Source organism: Protopterus annectens, chromosome 1.part1 (genome assembly GCF_019279795.1).
Source record: "Protopterus annectens isolate FY-2018-M chromosome 1.part1, PAN1.0, whole genome shotgun sequence".
NCBI lineage: Eukaryota > Metazoa > Chordata > Ceratodontiformes > Protopteridae > Protopterus > Protopterus annectens.
The window spans coordinates 473,099,995-473,119,296 of NC_056726.1; the positions used below are offsets into that span (position 1 = coordinate 473,099,995).

The window sequence follows — 19,302 nt, forward strand, 5'->3', positions numbered from 1 at the left end:
ACGTTTTGATTAATAGAGTTTATGATATGGGGGGCGAGTACAGGTCACATGATGTGCTTTGGTCAATAGATTTAATTATACGGGGGTGGGTGGGGAGCATAGCAAAGCCACTTGTAGCACAGCTGAGTGGAGTGGGACTAGTACCTAAAAAACAGAGTCAGGTTCTGAGCTATGGTAATATACAAAATTCAGCAGCAGTGTAATCAAAATCTAATGTTATTTTTTTTTTTATTCTTTGGGTTGTTTTTATAAGACTGGTCACAGGGTTGCTGTTTGCAATGTTTCTACAGAGCTGCTTAGTTTTAGGCAGAAATAGACTGAAATGCAGTATATGTCTCAAGGGTGACCAGGTACAACAGATGTCGGTGACAGCTGCTCAAGTGAAGACAAGGCAAGATACATCGGAAATAGTGTACTTAATGACTTCTTTAGCAGTAAGGTAAGACTAGCTAGGTGTGGGAGACAGTGGCTCTACTGGCATACCTAATAACAGTTGTAAATAAGCCAGTATTTTCTTGCTCTATTAATGTCTACTCATGGTTTAAACTTTCCCAGGAGGTGGAATAACTGGGATGGACAAATCTTGTCTAGGAGAAATATTCAGACCTCTAGCAGTAGTGGGAGATGGCTGGTTCTCCTTAATAGTAGTTGGACATAAGCCAGTACTTTCTTGCTCTGTTAATGTCTAGTCTTGGTTTAAACTTTCTTGAGAAGTGGAATAATCAGGATGGGCAAATCTTGTCTGAGAGGTGGCTGGGAGGGATACTGAAGCACCTAGCAGTAAGTACTGAGATATAATTCTCCTGTGTTGAGTAGCTGTGTTCCTGTGGCAGGGGAAGCTCTAGATGAGTGCTCTGTGAGGCAGGACAATGAGTGACATGGTTTCAGGCAGGTGGTACTATTGCGATGGATGTTATGGGATGGGTGAATGTGTGGAACTAGTTCTGATACATAGACGTTTTTAAGGAGGCTTGTGATGCCATTAAAATTTGGGAGGAGAGGAGTGAGATTAAATGCGTGGACTTGGGTAATGTCTGGGGAACTGTGCATGGGAGGGGAGCAAAGCAGGCCACACATCCCACTAAAGTAGGAAGCAATCAGTCCAAGCCTTCTCAAACTTAGTGATTCTGCACACCCAGCCCAACAAAGGTAAACAAATGGCCTGAGGCAGAGTTTTGCTGTGGCTGTTAAAAGACAGAAACTGAAAGTGAAGGTGCACCACTGTAAACTGTAAGGTATACTCTGAAGAGCTGGAGTAGAACAACCACATTGATGTACCACTGGGTGCTTAAGGATGCTAAAACATGAAGGCAGCCCACATAGGAGGCACTCGCATCAATAAAAACACAGGTGAGTAATTGTATGTCCTTAGTACATGCAGTCTTGGCTGTGGCAATATTCTTATTGTCCAAGCTCTGTGAAACAGCATACAAAAATAGCTACTACAATTACCTAAAGTATTTAGAGCAGTGAAGAGGCAGGGAGGAGTAAATTGCAGATGCTTCTGAATGCTGGTGTTTAACTTTTCCCTTCACTGATGGCAGCATGTCACACTTTAAAGCAGTTTCTCCACTGTACTTGAATTTCTCCTAATTTGTAGTATTATGGATGGCACTTTTTACAAGAATAACAAAAGGTTTAAATTTTATTGTGCTGCCCTAACAATAACTGCCTGCTCCCAAACACTTTTTCCAACCATAACGGTCTATTGAAGAGAAAAAAGACCAGGAACTTAAAGGAGGTGCACATAAAGGAGCATGCTGCTAGCAGGCAAATAGGCCAACCATGTGGAAAAAAATAAATGTAGTTTGACAAACAGTATGTTAATAACATGAGATGTTATATGCCATTCATCTGACTTTCTTTTTTTTATTATAGACTTGGGTATACAACTGACTCGGTAAGCCAGGACACAGCAGTATAGCTTCATCAATGTACTGAGTAAACCTAAAAGCACTCTGTTATATTACTCTAGCCTAAGACAACCAAATGAAATATTGTTTAGTTATTTGTAATCCACGGACGTTCAATTTCCTGCCTCAAAGATATGAGATTTTAATTTAATTTATTTGCTTACCAGGTTAGAAGTTAGAAGTACAAGGCTATTAAAATGCAGTTAGATATGTTGTCTTCTTGTATGATATAATTCTGAATTGTTCTAATTATTAGGTTTACATGTGCAAACATTGTAAAACGTTAGAGGTCTTCAGTGCAAAAGGGTTCTGCATAGCTGAAATATACTGGCCTACAAAACAAAGAAAACTTTATAATAAATAATACCCTAATTTAAGCCACCCACTACTGTACATTATCAGGTACAAAGAAGCAATGTCTGAATTTCACTTGTACCCATTATTCATGCTACTCTGTCCATCTGTACATTTACTGTGCACAGTCAGCCTGCTTGAGTTTGCAATGATACAACTTTTGCAGTCTTGATACTCTGTTTTCCAAGTACTGTGTACATCCATTTTGCCAGGCTTATTCCAGTACACAAGATGTACACTGAGCATACCATGTCAATGAATCTCAGCCATAGCTTTTTAAACTATTTCTGTCATATAAAAGTGCTACTGATAATAAATATTAAATTAGACAAATTCATAAGTTCATGGGTTAAGTACTAGGGCTAGCTACCCTTGTGAGCTGTTTTTAGCTTAGCCTCTTTCACTATTCAAAGGTGAGAATCAAACCCTGTACTTTGTGTTTGTAAGCTAACAACTTAACCATTTTACCAATCTCTTGTTGTACACTGTCTCTTGTACTGTATTACATGTACTGTTGCCATATGGTATAAATATATACTAGCTACTATACTATACTATACTGTGTTAGAATTTACCTTGTGTTTTGGATCATGACTGAAAAAAAACACATACAATGGATCAATCTGCACATGAGGTTAACAAACAAACAATAAATACCTTGTCTGTGGCTGTAGAACCACAGAATAGCTCATAGTCCACTAATTCCTTAACTGATGGACATTCCCCACAAACTTCACACCTTGGCTGTTTTGGCCTCAGCTTGATTTTATGAAACCGTGTTTCCAATGCATCAAATATCAGCATCTGCTGTCTTAACAAAGCTGTTAAAAACTTCAGTTATGGAAAATATGGAAAGATGAGAAATATTCTGTAAACTGGTTCAAATTTTTTTCCTGATATTTTTAAGATCTTTGTTTTCTTAATAAATGAAGAATCACAAATTTAGTTTTTTGCATAATGCAAACAAACTACACTGCACACACATACCATCTACCTAAAAACTGCAGAATGTCAAATTATATATTCATCTTATCTTTTTAGTACTATTTGGAAAATGGTTTATTGAGCTTCCATTATTTTGGACATCAAAACAAATAAGAATAGGATACTTTAAACACACACTGTAACAGAATCTGGTACACACTAAACCAATAGAATGCAAGAGAGGATGTATACACATGACATATAGTTAAATAACCACAAATGTTCACGAGTAAACTTGTAGCTTTCCACCTTATCTCTAGACTCAAAACAACATGGAGGCCAATGGAGTATACCCCTTAAGTGCATGCCACTGTTCCAACTGCACAACTTCTGAATGCTCACTGACTTTTTACTTCAAGTTTTTACTGATGCATTACAGCCAATAAAGCCAGACACCATTAGCTGTAGACAGGTTTTGCCTTATTATGGGCTCTTCAGTACGGCACATGTGTATTATTTGGAAGTTTAAGGTACTCCATAGTTGAGACTCTGGTTTCTTGGTTGTTTTTTTTTTTTTTAAATACGTATGTGGCTTTTCTGTGTGCAACTTCAAATGAAGATATGGTAACATTGAGTGAATAATTTGGCTTGCCTGGATCTTTCTACTGTTTTTCCCTCTGTGGCTTTTTTGTGCGACTTTTTCACTTGTTTTGATTGTTTTTAGGATGCTTTATAGTCATGCTACTGTTATGAGTATCATGCTTTTTTGTAAGCTGAGTATTTCTAGGGAATGTCCAAATTATTTACTTATGCTTTACTGATGATTACATAAATAGAGCAATGAATAAGAATAAAAGATTGCAGATGTAATCTTTGGTGCTATTTAATGATTAACTCCTACCTGACAGAGGTGGCTGGGAGGATAGACTAATTTAGACAGCTGTACTGGTAGCTCTTGTTGAATGCATCTCATACACCAGGTTTAAATGATTCTCTTTTAGTTAATAATGTTTTGCGTTTCAGAGCAGCAAAATTATAACTCAACTATTTTATAAACATAAGCAAATAATTTTTACTATTAGAGTTGGTTATGGAAAATACTAGTCACACCTTTTTAGGAGGTAAATAACTGATGATGTTGGGTGTGTTGTGCAGTTCTGGAGAAGTTCTTGATGGGCTATGAATGAAAGCACTTAACTGTCTAAATAAATTATTTTTCTGGTATCCAGTGAGACTTGTCCTTGTGTTTTTTTTTTGTGTTTTAATTACTGTGGTATGTTTTATAGTGATGCAAAAATGCAAACACACCTTAAATGGTCTGGTGTCCCTGCCCTAGGGTGAGCAGACAGGGACACGAAAATGTCCTCTTGACTCCAGTCTTTCTTTCTCTTGTAGATGCTTTTTCAAAGATTGCTTCTTCCTGTGGAGGGTGACCAGAATGTAAAACTGTATTTGGTTTCTAGTCACTGTGGTCAAATCAGTCACTGGCAAAGGCGTCCAGGCCTTTTTTTATCTAAGCAAGCCTGGAGAGTCAAGTTTTTGCAGCTAAGATTATTTTTATTAAAATCAGCACAAATATGACAGGAAACAATATTCTGAAAGGGTCAGATAGATACGGCACACTGAGTATGTAAGGAAGACTATGTGGAATTTGCCTCTTACACATGCATTTAGACACTTTCTCCTTCATGGATACAAGCTGATCAGAAGAATGGGACTGCAATGACCAAGCTAAGGAATCTTTTTCTGAATCAGATTCCTCTTCCTCATATTTATTTATTTATTTCCAGTTTGATGACCGGGAAGGTCCACTGGGCTCAGGGAGCCTGTTTTCAGTGGAGGCCCGGGGAGAAAAGCTCCACAAATCTAATTAGATACATTTTAAAATCAAAGTAAAACATACATAGTATAAAAATACATAGTACATAATAAAAAGATCAAACAAAAGACACAGTTTGATTCAATGTCAATGTGATAAACAAACAGCAGAATGAACAAATAGTTCAGAAGAAGAGAGTATATAGTATAGAAGTTGGCGGAAGTAATTTGTTATAAGAAACAAATTAATAATTAAGAGTGGGTTAGGAGAGGAGAGGTTGAGAAGTAAGGAGAGGTTAGCCAGGGGTAAGGAGAGAGGAGGGTTTGAGAGGCAAAGGAGGAAGAGAGCAGTTGCATTTCCTGTTAAGTAAGTAGTAGGAATGAAGTTGAGATTTGAAGCTATTGAGGTTATTGCAGGTCCATAGGCTGGAGGGAAGAGAGTTCCATTTTTTTGCTAGGGTACAGGATAAGAGTAGCTGGCCAGGTGGGCGCTTGGGTTTATGAATGGTCAGCAGGTTTTGCAGTCATCACATTTGGGTTATCTGCTTGCAGTAGCCCTCAGTTGGACTGATTAACAAAGTCTTCGGTCCTGCGTCAGTTGCTGTCCCTTCTTCCATGACGTCAAGTCGTCATGGGTATAAAACATGCAGCAGACGCCATTACATCAGTTTTTCTTGCCCCAGATGTCAGGTACCCCCCTAATGGGAAGCAATTAACTCTAAATATACAAGGTTATACCTCCAACCAAAAAGCAAATACACCAAAAAGCTTTTTGAGCATAGTAAAGGAGAGTAGAGGTATAGCCAAAAGAAGAAAGGGGGCTCGAGGGAGAGTAACCAGGACTGCAACAGTGAATACACTTGAACATCTACATTAATGTAAGTGTACACAACTGTACTATGTTCTTCGTATTTCACTGTTGCAGTCATCACATTTGGGTAGATTCCCAAAGCTAAGGATGGGAGGAGGAATTTAGTTAGCATTAGGACCAGCTATAAGGCCCTGCAAGACTGCAGTAGCAAAGCCAGCTCTGGATTTAGAGAAAAATTGGCAGATGGTAATGTTTGGTGAAAGTATGTACAGAACTCCAGGTAGCACCTTCTAGGATGTCCCTGGTAGGGACGCCTCTGAGAAAGGCTGTACAGGTAGATGCAGCCCTGGTTGAGATGGGTCTAATCCCCTGTGGGCTAGGTTTTCCATGGTGCTTGTAGCAGAAATGAATGCAATGGCCTATCCATTTAGAAATGGTCTGCTTTGAAATAGCCTTCCCCTCTGCCCCTGCACCAAATGCCACCAGCAGTTGGTCAGATTTCCTTTGAGGTTTAGTCCTGTCCAAGTAGAATCTAAGTTGTCTGTGCACATCTAAGGAGTGCAGTATCCTTTCTCCTTTGTTCTGTGGATTAGGAAAGAAGGTTGGCAAATGAATGAACTGATTAAGGGCCACACTGGATACCACCCTGGGCATGAAGGAGGGATTGGTCCTGAGGGACACTCTGTCTGCATGAAAGATGATGAAAGGCTCCACTGCCATGAGGGCCTGTAATTCAGATACCCTTCTTGCTGAAGTGATTGCTAAAAAGAAAGCTGTTTTCCAAGAGAGGAATTTTAAATCCACAGTGGCAGCTGGCTCGAAAGGAGGAAGGGTGAGCTTTTCCAATACAAAGTTAAGGGCCCAGGCTGGAGTTGGTGCTCTCCTGGGTGGTCGTAGATTTTTGGCCCCTCTGAGGAACTGCTTAAGCAGTGGATGAGAGAAGAGGGGAGGAGGTTCTGTGTTATAATGAGCTGAAATGGCTGAGGAGTGAATTTTGATGGAGGAGAAAGACAGGCCCTTGTGAAGCATCTCAGTTAAGTACTGTAAAATCCTAGGTAAACTGGACACTGCTGTTCTCATCCCTTGAGATTGGTTCCAGGCACAGAATTTTATCCATTTTTCAGCATAAGATTTTCTAGTACGAGGCCTCCTTACCTATAAAATGTTATCCATCACTGGTTTACTGAGGGATGGTAAAGGAGAGATTAGGTAATTAGCCAAGCTGCTAGGTTCAGTGTATGAAGCTGAGGGTGCAGAATCTAGTTCTCTTGTTGAGTCAATAGGGTAGTAGTCTGAGGCAGGTGCCATGGGGCCAACAGTGACACACTGCGCAAGACGGGGTACCAGTGTTGGCGTGGCCAGTCTGGTGCAATCAAAATCTTCCTTGGTTTGTCTAGTTTGATCTTTAGTAGTATTTTGGAGAGCAGAGGCAGAGGAGGAAAGGCATAAACTGATAGGTTTTTCCAGCTGAAGGACAGAGCATCCACTTTCCAAGCTTGTTTGTGGGGAGTCCTTGTGCGAAATTTGTCCAATTGATAGTTCTGGGGGGAGGTGAACAGGTCTAAATCTGGGCTCCCCCATTTGCTTGTCAACATGTTGAAAATCCTTGGTTCCAATTTCCACTCGTGTGGGTCCATGAGGTTTCTGCTTAGTTCGTCTGCTAGTGTATTTAGTTTTCCTGGCAGGAATTGAGCTTGAAGATGCTCTTGGTAGCTCAGGGCTGTGTTCCACAATGCCATGGCTAGTCTGCAGAGGGGGTAAGAATGGGTACCCCCCCTTGCTTGTTTATGTACCACATAACAGTGGTGTTGTCCATCTTTACCATTAATTGTCCTTGAAGGCTGTCAGAGAATTATGTACAGCTAACATTTCTTTTTGATTGATATGCAAGTGTATTTGACTTGGGTTCCATTTGCCCTGAATGCACTTTCCTGCCAGGTGAGCCCCCCCCCCATGCATACTCTGATGCGTCTGTTGTTAGGGTTTGGGCGGCAAGGGTGGTGTGAATGATAGTCCCTAGTTTTGGTGGCAGGCCTCTGCCCACCAAAGAAACTCTAGGCGTAGGCAAGGTATGATAGGAATCATTGCTTCTAAATCCTGAGAATGTTGACACCATAGGCTTTTTAGATACAACTGTAGTTTCCTCATATGCAGTCTTGCATATGGAATTAGAAGAATGCAGGAGGCCATGAACCCCAAGGCTTGTAGTATTTGCCTTGCAGATAGTAGGGTTTTTGTGGCCACTTGTTTGAAGTAGATTGTCAAATAAATTTGTTTCTCTGGCGTGAGGAAAGCCATCTGGGAAGTTGTATTCAAGCTTACTCCCAGGAATATGATTTGTTGATAGGGTGCCAGGTGTGATTTATTTTCATTTATGGTGTACCCCAGACAAGTTAGCACTCTTTGTACAAAGGCCAGATGATTCAAAAGTATGTCCTGATTTTCTGCCTGAATTAAACAATCGTCCAGGTATGGGTATATTTGAATATTTCTTTGCCTGCAAAACGCAGTGACTGGGGCTAGGCACTTTGTGAATACCCTGGGCGCAGTAGATAAGCCAAAGGGCTGTGCAGAGAACTGGTAGCGATTGCAGCCTGCTTTGAAGCATAGGTATCTTCTGTAAGATTTCCTGATTGGGATGTGCAGGTATGCTTCCTTTAAATCGAGTGTTACCATCCAGGCATCTTTTCCTAGCATAGGAAGCAACTGGTGAAGAATCAACATCTTGAATTTGGGAATTACCAAAAAGGTGTTTAGAGTAGACAGGTCCAGAATAGGATGCCATGAATTGTCTTTTCTGGGTACCAGAAAAAGTCTTTAGTAGAAACCTTGTCCTTTTTCCGCTTCTGGCACAATCTGAAAAGCCTTTAGGTTTAAAAGAGAGTATTTGCTTTTGAGCCTCTGCCCACTGATTTGGGGGGAGATATCGGCCAACCTTTTGGTGTTGGTAATGTGTGGAAGTGAAATATGTATCCTTGGGACACTATTTAAAACCAATTTGTCCTGGATAATGAGTTCCCAGTTTTTAGCCTGCAGACCAATATTTCCCCCTAAAGGAGCATTCAGTTGAGAAGTGCTTGGAAGATTTAAAATCAAGTAATTGAGACAGTTTTCCATGGGGGGGAGTCTTACTACTCCCAGATATGGAAACGAAAGCCCCCCACTGCTTAGTCTTGTGCGTACCCTGGGACTAAAAGCTGAGGTTTCTGCTGTGTCTGGGTTTGGATTGAGAAGGCCTGGAAGGAGCCGGAAAGGACCAATTCTTAGAGGGCCAATGCCTAATAAATCTTGGAGGCTGAACTTGTAAGAAATCTTTAACAGTTTGCATAGATTTAGCTTTATCTTCCATCTTTTTAGAACTTCCTCAGCTTTGTTGCTAAACAGGCGATCCTGATTTAAGGGCGCATCCAAAAGTTTAGCTTTAACATGATCACGCAAAGATTGCTCCTTAAACCAAGCATGCCTTCTGAGTACAGACCCAGTGACCGCAGCCCTGCAAGAGGTCTCTGAAGAATCAAACCCACATTGCAAAGTATGTTTTCCAACCTGTTCAGCAGAAAGCATTAAATCCTGTAATTCCTTATTTTCAGCACAGTCGGGAATCAACATAATTTTCTGTATAAGAAGTCCTATAATATGTTGTTGACACTTTAACATATGAAACTGACAGTTTAAGGCCCTAAAGGCCAAGGTTGCAGAAGTGTAAACCTTCTTACCCCATCTATCCAGCGCCCTGGAGTCTCTATCAGAAGGGGTTGGGTTTTTAGCAGCAGAAGCCTTAATGCCCTTGGGTCCCTGTGAAATAGTCTCTGGATCCGCAATAGGATTTTTAAAAAGGAACTGTATGCATCCCCTCTACTCTCGAATTTAAACAAGACTGTCCTTAACAAACTCTCAATTTGCTACAACCACATTGCCAGGTTTGCCACTGGGCTGCCTTTTAGGACACATCATTGCATCAATCTAAATCAGCTTGGGTGGCTTGAACTACCCAGCCTAATCCAGTATAACCAACTGATTATGGCCTATAAAATCCTCTATAATCCGGACAATACTCCTGCACTTAAAAATATTATCACCCCCTATAACAATCCTAGACCGCTTCGATCCTCTAACAAACTACTAATTCAGACTAGCAAAATTAATAACACAGCCGGTGATTCTCTCTTTGCAAACTAAGTAGATCCTGGAACTCTCTTCCAGATGATATTACCTTACTTTCTACCTTAGGTCAATTTAAAACTAGACTCAAACAACATTTGTCACTTAACTGGTTATGTCAATGTAGCAAGCCTGGCTAACTCTCTCTAGAATGTGTAAAAATTTGTTAACCAGTTTACTGTGTAATTTAATTTAATCTTGACTTGCGAGCAAGATTAACTGTAACCTGTGGAACTTGTTTAACTTGCTTACTTATGTTTGTTTGTTTGTGTCTTTCGGCTTTTCCCGTTTAGAAATAGTCTGTTTGTAATATGTAATGCTGGTATTATGTAATGCTGTATCTGCTTACCCTTGGAGCTTTTTCTCCCTGGGCCTCTGCTGAAAATGGACATGCATCCAGTCGGACTATCCCGGTCAACAAATGTAAAATAAATAAATAAATAAAAACAAAATAACTTGTGAGAATCAGGACCCCTGTAATATGTCAGGTTTTCTGGGAGCAGGCGGCAAAGAATCAGGGGCCAAACTAGATTCCAAAAAGGCATCATCAACAATGTCCAGTACAGGAGGTACAGCTAAAGGCCTATGCTAAGGCAAGAGTAAGAAATCCTTAAGCCTCTTTTTCGAATCAGAAAAATCCTGGCTTTCCCAGTGGAAATGCTCCCTTAGAGTGTGCAAGGTTTCACCAAAAGAAAAATCCTCTAGAGAGGAAGCAGAGGGAATAGAGTCCTCTGCATCAGAATCCTCATAAGTAGATAAGGGTAAATCCATCAGAAGCATCAGAATCCTGGTCAGAAGATTCATAAACAATTTCAGCCCTAGGTCTCTTAGAAGAGGGTGGTTGGCTTCCCCTGATTAAAGTTATAAGATTTTCAGCCATTCTTACAATTTGTTTTTTAGGCATAGAGGCTTGTGCATGCAGCCTGGACGTCGGTTTTCTAGGCATGGTTCGAGGTTTAGGCCTTAAAGAAGAAGGAGGCTTTGGTTTAATATGCAAGTCCGTAGGCCTGAATACACCCTCAGAAGCCAGTGCCTGCACAGCGGCTCCAGACCAACCCAAGGTAGAGACATCCATAGGTTACACAGTTAAAGCATCTCATGGCATACCGGACTCCGAATGGGTCTCCGTAAAGGCCTGCGAATCAGAAGTAGCAGGTATCAGGGGCTGTGAAAGCACCTCACTGAGTACCGGTGAACTGGCGACTGGCTTAGGAGAAGCGTCGTTGGCAGCCTTGGACCTAGGCGGCCTATCTCTGTCTTTATCTTTGGGTTTTTTCAGAATTCCAGTAGTCGGATGGCTTACGATGATATTTCTGGATAATTGAACCGAGAACCGAAAAACTTAGAGGCGAAAATATACAGACGACGGACAGTGCATTGATTAAATAAGGTACAAAACCGAAAGCAAGGTATGTCGTGGTCAGGGCCTAGGCAAGGAATACAGTGCGAATGAAAATCTTTGTGAGGTATTTGCCTTCCACAAGAAATGCAATTATTAACTTTCACTGACATCGGTAAGGAGCAAGGAAAAGTTTCCCCAATGGGGTACTTAGCTTTAGTTGAAGTCTTCGGTTCTGAAACTCGAAAATGAAAATTTCAGGAGTCGGCTGACTGGCACTTGCAAACTGCTTCTGCTTCAGGCACCGCACGGCAAGAAAGACTGATGTAATGGTGTCGGCTGCATGTTTTATACCTCTGATGACCTGATGTCATAGAAGAAAAGACAGCAACCGACGCAGAAACCAAGACTTTGTTAATCAGGCCGATTGAGGGCTAGTGCAAGCAGATAACCCAAATGTGATGACTGCAACAGTGAAACACGAAGAACATCAGCAAGTTATCAGGAACTGGGGCCAAAAAAGGATCCAAATTACATTGTCTGGTTCAAATAAAACCACTTTTTCCATTTAGTGGCATATACTTCGTAGATGGATTCTGGGATGCCAAGATGATGGTCCACACTGGGGAAGGAAGCCTAGACTGCAAAAGGATTACTGGAACTGGTGAAACCATGAGGTTAGATGAAGAGTTTGGAGATTGGGAAGTGGAAGCCCCCAGGGATGGGAAATGAGATCCAGAACATAATCCAATATCCAGGGAGGATACTTTAAATGAGACCATAGAAGGGAGAACCATGCCTGATGAGGCCAAAAGGGGGCAATGATGATGACAAGAGTCTTCAGACGGCGAGCTTTCTGTAAAACCCTGGGTATTAGAGGAGTAGGAGGGTAACCATAGACTAGTCGATGCCTAGTGGTAGCCATGAAGAGCCAATCATCAAGGTATGGGAAGACCTGGAATCCCTGCAGCTGGAGATGAGCTGCCACCACTGCTTTGCATTTGGTAAACAACCGGGGGGCTGTGGTAAGTCCAAAGGGCAGGGCTCTGAACTGGTAACGATTGGACCCTAATCAAAAGCACAGGTGTCTCCTGGAGCACCTGTTGACTTTCATATCACAGCATGCACATCCAATTATCCTTGAACAACAGAGGCAAAATGGACTGGACAGTGACCATCCAGAACTTGGAGTTCTTGACAGAAAGACTTAGCTCACTGAGGTCCAGAAATGGACATGGTCCCTGGTCTTTTTTGGCACCAAAAAGAAGCAAGAGTAAGTTCTGGACTCTGTTGTCCTGCTGGGACCTCTTGAATGGCTCTTTTTTGAAGAAGGTCTTCCTCGAGATAGACCAACTCCCTTTGACGGTGTGGAACATCCAGGAGAGATTTTAGAACTGGAGGGGGCCGAAGCAAGCCCTGGAAATAATCTTTAACACCCAGTTAAGTGAGACTTGTCATGCTATTGGGTGAAGGGAAGAGATGTCCCCAGACTGCTGGGCAGCGCTTCAGGAGAACTGAAAGGACCTCTCAGAGAAAGGTTCCCTAGAGGCCTGATTCTTCGGACCGCCCCCTACCTCTACATCTACTATTGAATTCCCTACTCCGGCTTGGGGAAGAGATTCCTGGGGAGCATCCAGAAAGGAAGACCGAGTCCTGTGGAACCAAAGTGTCTTACTTCTCCTCTGAGCCTTGGAAAAGGAATGTTGTGGAGTGGAAAACTTGATTCCCACTGTAGACAAAGTCTTACCCTCCTGCTTGTTATGTATCTAAAATTTACTTGACGGATGGTCCATACAAGGTTCAACCATCAAAGTGGGCATTAGTGAAGGACGCCTTAAAGGGTTCTGCAAACCTGCAAAGGTGAAGCCAAGCATTGCCACCTAATGGTAATGCCTGTGCCAGCCGCTAGAGAGGTGGCTTCTACTGTATTGCAGATCAACCTCATCAAAACATTAGCCAAGGAATTCAGAGTAGACAGCCTAGGAAAGACCAAATTAAGACTCTCTGGAAGCAACAACTCTGTAAGGGAAGTGATGAGCTCCGACACCAAATCCCTCTAAAGCCAGGTAAAGTGTACCATACAGTTAGCTGCTCTCGGTCCAAATGTATCTGAGGCCAACACACGCTTTCCAAAGCAGTCAATTGCCGAGACTCCCTGTTTGTGGGATGGACTGAGAAGCTCTGTTCTGCCAGCTCCTTCTTAGTAGCGGCGGCCACCACTATGGCATCAATGGGTACACCCTTGCTCCAAAAGTTTTTATCCTTGGGAAGACTGAGGAATTTGTCGGCTTTCTTGGGTACCAGTTCCACCATGTCTGGCTCCTTCCAAGCCCTGCTGGTGATGACTTCTAGAAGCTCATCGGCAGGGGGGGACACCCAGGTAGATGATGGATCTGACCTGAAGGCCTTCAGAAACACAGATTCCTCCGAAGACTGGGTTGGAAAAGACCAACCCCTCTTTGTTTGAGAATTTCAAGGATGTCCCCAAAGGATACTTCCTCATATGGAAGTGTGGGGGACCCATCTCCCACCTCGAAATCCATGTCTTCCATGAGGTACTTTCTGGGGGAGTCCAACTGTCTCCACTTACGCATTCTCTTCCAAAGGAGTTCCTCCATGGTGGGTTCAGGGGAGGACTTGGAAGAGACAGGAACCCCAAGAGGGGCAGTGCCAATATGAAGGTGCTTGCAGGAGGGCTGACACTGGAAGGATGATGAGGCCTCGATACCCAAACCCAAGAGAGGCTGGGAGGGTGACCTAGAGAAAATGGATAGGTGCCTGCCAAACTGGAGAAGGTCCTCTCTACTGCCCAGAAGGCCAAAGGGCTGGATGAAGTTCCCCTGTCCTCCTCAGTGGCCGGAGAAACCCAGATGGGAAGAAGGGACTCTGACACAGGACTGTAGCCCCGACAATATCTGCCCTGAACTGTCCAGTGCCAAAGCCCCCAAAGGAAGGGAAAAGTCTGAAAATTCTTGGCCTGACACCACTCCCAGGTAGCTTGCACTGACTTCACAGGGATGAGGTACTGTCTGTTCCGAGGGTAGTGGAACAGAGCCAGCCAGGGACCCTGACAATGTTGATAAGGGAGGGTTACTGGACATCGTCATCCTCTCACTAGGAATACTCTGGTCCTGACGTTCCAAAACCAAATGGATTGGAAGAGAAGAGTGGAGTCCTATAGATGGGGAAGGTCCCCCTGGGCATCTGAGCTGAGGACGACAACAAGCCTAAATCAGTTTGGGCTTTGAGGAAGCTCCTCATCATCTTGTCCATATTCAAGGGTAGTAAGCTTCTGGAGGACCTGGAAGATGCTGACGAATGGCCTGATCTAGCTGGGGATCCTGCCTTGGAACCCATTGCCCTACTGTCCCGGGAAAGGGACTGACTACAATGCATCATTTCTGACTTTCTGGAAAACCTAGCTGGGGAATTCCCAATGACAATCAGCTCCAACGGAGCAATCGGATCCAAAGTCCTGGAAGGATCTGACACTTTGGATGGCCTGCCAGATAGATCAGACAAGCAGGTAGGATCTGGTGAAGGCATGACCTGCATCAAACCAAAAAGCCTGTGTGGCTCTGAGACCTTGGATCCATGAGACTGATCCAAGGCTCTCAGAGTGGAAAAGCCCGGATCTGAAACCACAGTGGCTGGACTCAGATCTGGCAATCTGCAATCCAAGAGCCTAGGCTTTTAGAAAGAGATGGAGACCAATTGGAGGGAGGGAGAGACCTCTTCTTTGGGTCCTGAGCGGATCTGGCAGGAGCGCCCGAGGGCAGGGGACCACCCTGAGCCAAACCGTTCAGCAGTAATTTATTGCAGCACTCCATAAGGGCCCTGATTTTGAATGTAGCATAAATGTCACAGTCAACGTCCAGGTGCACCACTCCCAAGCAGTACAGACACTCCTCATGCGAATCAGAATAAGGCATTTTCCGACCACATGAGGAGCACCTTTTGAAACCCGAAGGTTTGTCAGACATGATACAACACACACACACACACACACACACACACACACACACACCAGAAAAAGGAGAAGAAGAGAGAGAGAGAGATACTACATTTTTTTTACTAAAGGAAGGGGCTAGAAAAACTCAAGACAATGGCTACAGGAAGAAAAATTATCATTAAGTAGATAACTAAGTAATGGGAGGGGAGGAAAAACTATATTAGACAAAAATAGAAACTAATGCAATAGAAAGGAAAGAAAAAATAGACAAAAAGAGTCACTTATCTGAAAATGAGGAAGCTCAAGCCTGGATCACATCCTAAGTGTTTAGTGGCAAATGAGATCTGGGGGTTGTAGGTCAGCAGGGGATTATGGGAAGGGGAGGATCTTGAGCTCCTGCTCCATTAGTTGCCAGCTATCGTAATGGAAAATGACGTGTGACACCAGGGAAATACTGCCAGTCCAGCTATCTGGAATTTTGTAAATAATTATGTATCACTTGAAAATATTAATATAATTTATATAGAAATGTGACACTGCCAGCCAAGCTCTCTGGGATTTTGTAAATAATCATATGTCATTTGTGAATATTAATGCGATTCATATGCTTGTCTTACAACTAAGAGAATTGAATGTTATGTACTGATCTTCAAAAAGTACAGTTTTGTACCTACCATAAATGTAGATGTTCGAGGGCACATACTGCTGCAGTCATCACACTTGGGTTATCCTGCCGTCAGGTGGGTCCTCGGTCGGCCGAATTCCAAAGTCTTGGTCCAGCGTCTGTTGTCGTCGCTTCTTCCCTGACGTCAGAGCGGCAGGGGTATAAAAGAGGCAGCCAACGCCATCTTCTTCAGTTTTTCTTGCCCCAGATGTCAGGTGCCCCCAAACAGGAAGACAATACATGATCCCATGCAAACTAACATAAGTAGGTAAAAAACAATCAGTAGTTGCAAGCAAATGCACCATATAGGAATACCCTCTGTTGGATGAATGCTGGAGGTGTGTGTCCTAAAGCCTGTCTAGAGGGGCGATGGAGGGAGGGTAACCAGGACTGCAGCATTATGTGCCCTCGAACATCTACATTTATGGTAGGTACAAAACTGTACTATGTTCATCGTGCCATACTGCTGCAGTCATCACACTTGGGTGAATCCCAAAGCTATGGAAGGGTGGTTGGTATTAGACTGAATTAGGCGGGGCTAGAATGCCCTGCAGGACTGCGGTGGCAAAACCCGCTCTGGATTTAGAGTATAGTGGCAGGTGGTAGTGCTTGGTAAAAGTATGCACTGAACTCCAGGTAGCTGCTTCCAGAATGTCCTTGTTTGGGACCCCCCTGAGAAATGCAGCTGAGGTCGCTGCTGCCCTGGTGGAGTGTGATCTGATGTATCCTGGCACTGTTTTCCCATGAAAAGAATAACAAAAGCGGATGCAGTGGGATATCCACTTTGAAATAGTCTGTTTGGAGATGGCCTTTCCTTGTGCACCAGCAGCATAAGACACAAATAGTTGTTCAGATTTTCTGAATGACTTTGTCCTGTCCAGATAGTATCTGAGTTGTCTGTGAATGTCCAAGGAGTGTAGTAGTCTCTCCCCTTTATTCTGGGGGTTTGGATAAAAGGTAGGCAAATGTATAGCCTGATTCAAAGCACACTGGATACTACCTTTGGCATGAAGGTAGGGTTGGTACGTAAAGAGACTCTGTCCTGATGGAAAATGAGGAAAGGTTGCACTGCCATAAGGGCCTGTAGCTCGGAGACCCTGCGTGCTGAGGTAATAGCCAAGAGCAGAGCTGTTTTCCATGACAAGTATTGTAGTTCTGCTGAGGAGGCAGGTTCGAAAGGAGCCAATGTTAATTTTTCCAGTACGAAGTTAAGGTCCCAAGCTGAAGCTGGTGGCTTATGTGGGGGCTTTATATTTTTTGCCCCTCTGAGGAACTGTCTTAGTAAAGGATGAGAGAACAAGGTAGGATCCGTATTGTATTGGGCTGAAATAGCTGAGGCGTGGATCTTGATGGATGAAAAGGAGAGGCCACTGTTTAACATCTCCGTGAGGTACTGTAGTATCTGAGGTATATTTAATAGGCAAGGGTCTTGGCCTTTTGCTTGGTTCCATGCACAAAATCGCTTCCATTTGTCTGAGTAAGCTTTTCTGGTGCTGGGTCTCCAACATGACATTCTGTACCTCCTTTCAGAGAAGTGTAGATTGATAAGTTAAGGTATTTTCCATGCAGCTAGATTTAGTGTCCTGAGCTGACCGTGGAGGATCTTGTAATTTTGCTGAGACAATAGATGCGGGAATTGTGGTAGTATCCAAGGTGGTGAATGAGACAGGTTCTTTAGGAGCGGGTACCAATGCTGACGAGGCCAGTCCGGAGCGATGAGAATCATATGTGGCCTCTCTGCTCTGACTTTTAGTAGTACTTTTGTCAGTAGAGGTAGAGGAGGGAAGGCATAGGCTGTCAGTGTTGTCCAACTGAAAGATAAGGCATCCACCTTCCAGGCCTTTGGATGACAGGTCCTTGTGCAGAATTTTTTCAGCTGATAATTGTTGTGGGAGGCAAATAGATCTACATCTGGCTGTCCCCACTTTCGTGTCAGCATAGAGAATACCTGAGGGTGTAGCTTCCACTCGTGAGGGTCTGTCATATTCCTGCTCAATTTGTCTGCCAGCAATTGCACCTGTAATTGTACTTGTAAGGCCAATGCTGTGTTCCACAGGGTCATTGCCTGTCTGCACAGGGGGTATGAATGAGTGCCTCCCTGTTTGTTTATGTACCACATAACCATGGTGTTGTCTGTTCTTATTAGTAGTTGGCCTGGGTGCAATAGGTCCTTGAAGGCTGTGAGAGCATTTTGCACTGCTAGCATCTCCTTTTGGTTGATGTGAAGGTGCATCTGTTTTTGAGATCATCTTCCTTGAATGCACTGGCCTGCCATGTGTGCTCCCCAGGCATAGTCTGAAGCATCTGTTGTGATGGTTTGATTTGCTTGAGGTATGCAGAAAGGGAGACCCGTATTTCTTTTGCATGCTTGAGCCCACCACACAAATTCCTTTTGCAGGCATGGAATGAGTGGTATAACTGTTTCCAGGCTGTGCTTGTGCTGAGACCATAAATGTTTCAGGTACCATTCTAGTTTCCTCATATGCAGCTTTGCAAATGGTATTAGTAGAATGCAGGATGCCATGAACCCCAAAGCCTGCAGGATTTTCCTTGCAGTTAGCTGGGTTAAAGTTGCCATTTTTCTGAAGTATTGAGACAGTTTCCCTTGTTTGTCTGGCGTGAGGTAAGCCATCTGGGTCGTTGTATTCAAGCTGGCACCCAGGAATATTATCTGTTGTGAGGGTATTAGTTTTGATTTCTTTTTGTTTACTGTGTACCCTAGGCAATTTAGTATTTTGATAACAAACGCCAGATGCTGTAGTAGGATATCTTTGCTGTCCGCTTTTATCAGGCAGTTGTCCAGATATGGGTAGATTTGTATTCCTTGTTGTCTGCAAAATGCAATTACTGATGCCAGGCATTTCGTAAATACTCTGGGCGCAGTAGATAAGCCAAAGGGCAATGCAGAGAATTGATAATGCGTTGTACCTGCAAGAAATCTGAGGTATCTTCTGCAATCTTGTCTGATAGGGACATGCAGGTATGCCTCCTTGAGGTCCAATATTACCAGCCAAGACTCCTTGCCCAGCATGGGAAGAAGCTGCTGTAATGTGAGCATCTTGAATTTTGGTACCTCTAAGTATGTGTTCAGGATAGATAGGTCTAAGATGGGTCTTCAGTCTTTGTCCTTCCTTGGTACCAGAAATAGTCTTGAATAAAAACCTTGACCCTGTTCTTTTGTAGGTACCCTCTGAATTGCTTTCATATCCATGAGAGTGAAAATTTGTCTTTGTGCCTCTCCCCATTGATTTTGTGGCAGGTTTGGCATGCCTTTCATTTTTGGAAGGGTATGAAAGTGGAATCTGTAGCCTCTGTTTATGATGTCCAGAATCCATTTGTCCTTTGTAATAATGTGCCAATTTTCTG

At 43.1% G+C, this 19,302-nt stretch overlaps 1 protein-coding gene across 2 annotated transcripts in view; it reads right to left on the reverse strand.

Annotated features, from left to right (window-relative positions):
* MOCS3 (molybdenum cofactor synthesis 3) overlaps positions 1 to 19,302 on the reverse strand; it is an 851,577-nt gene that overhangs the window by 340,579 nt on the left and 491,696 nt on the right. For both annotated transcript variants that reach the window (XM_044076166.1, XM_044076158.1), the window contains exon 9: positions 2,925 to 3,088. In XM_044076166.1, the coding sequence (XP_043932101.1) occupies positions 2,925 to 3,088 (164 nt within the window). The remainder of the gene's footprint in view (positions 1 to 2,924; positions 3,089 to 19,302) is intronic.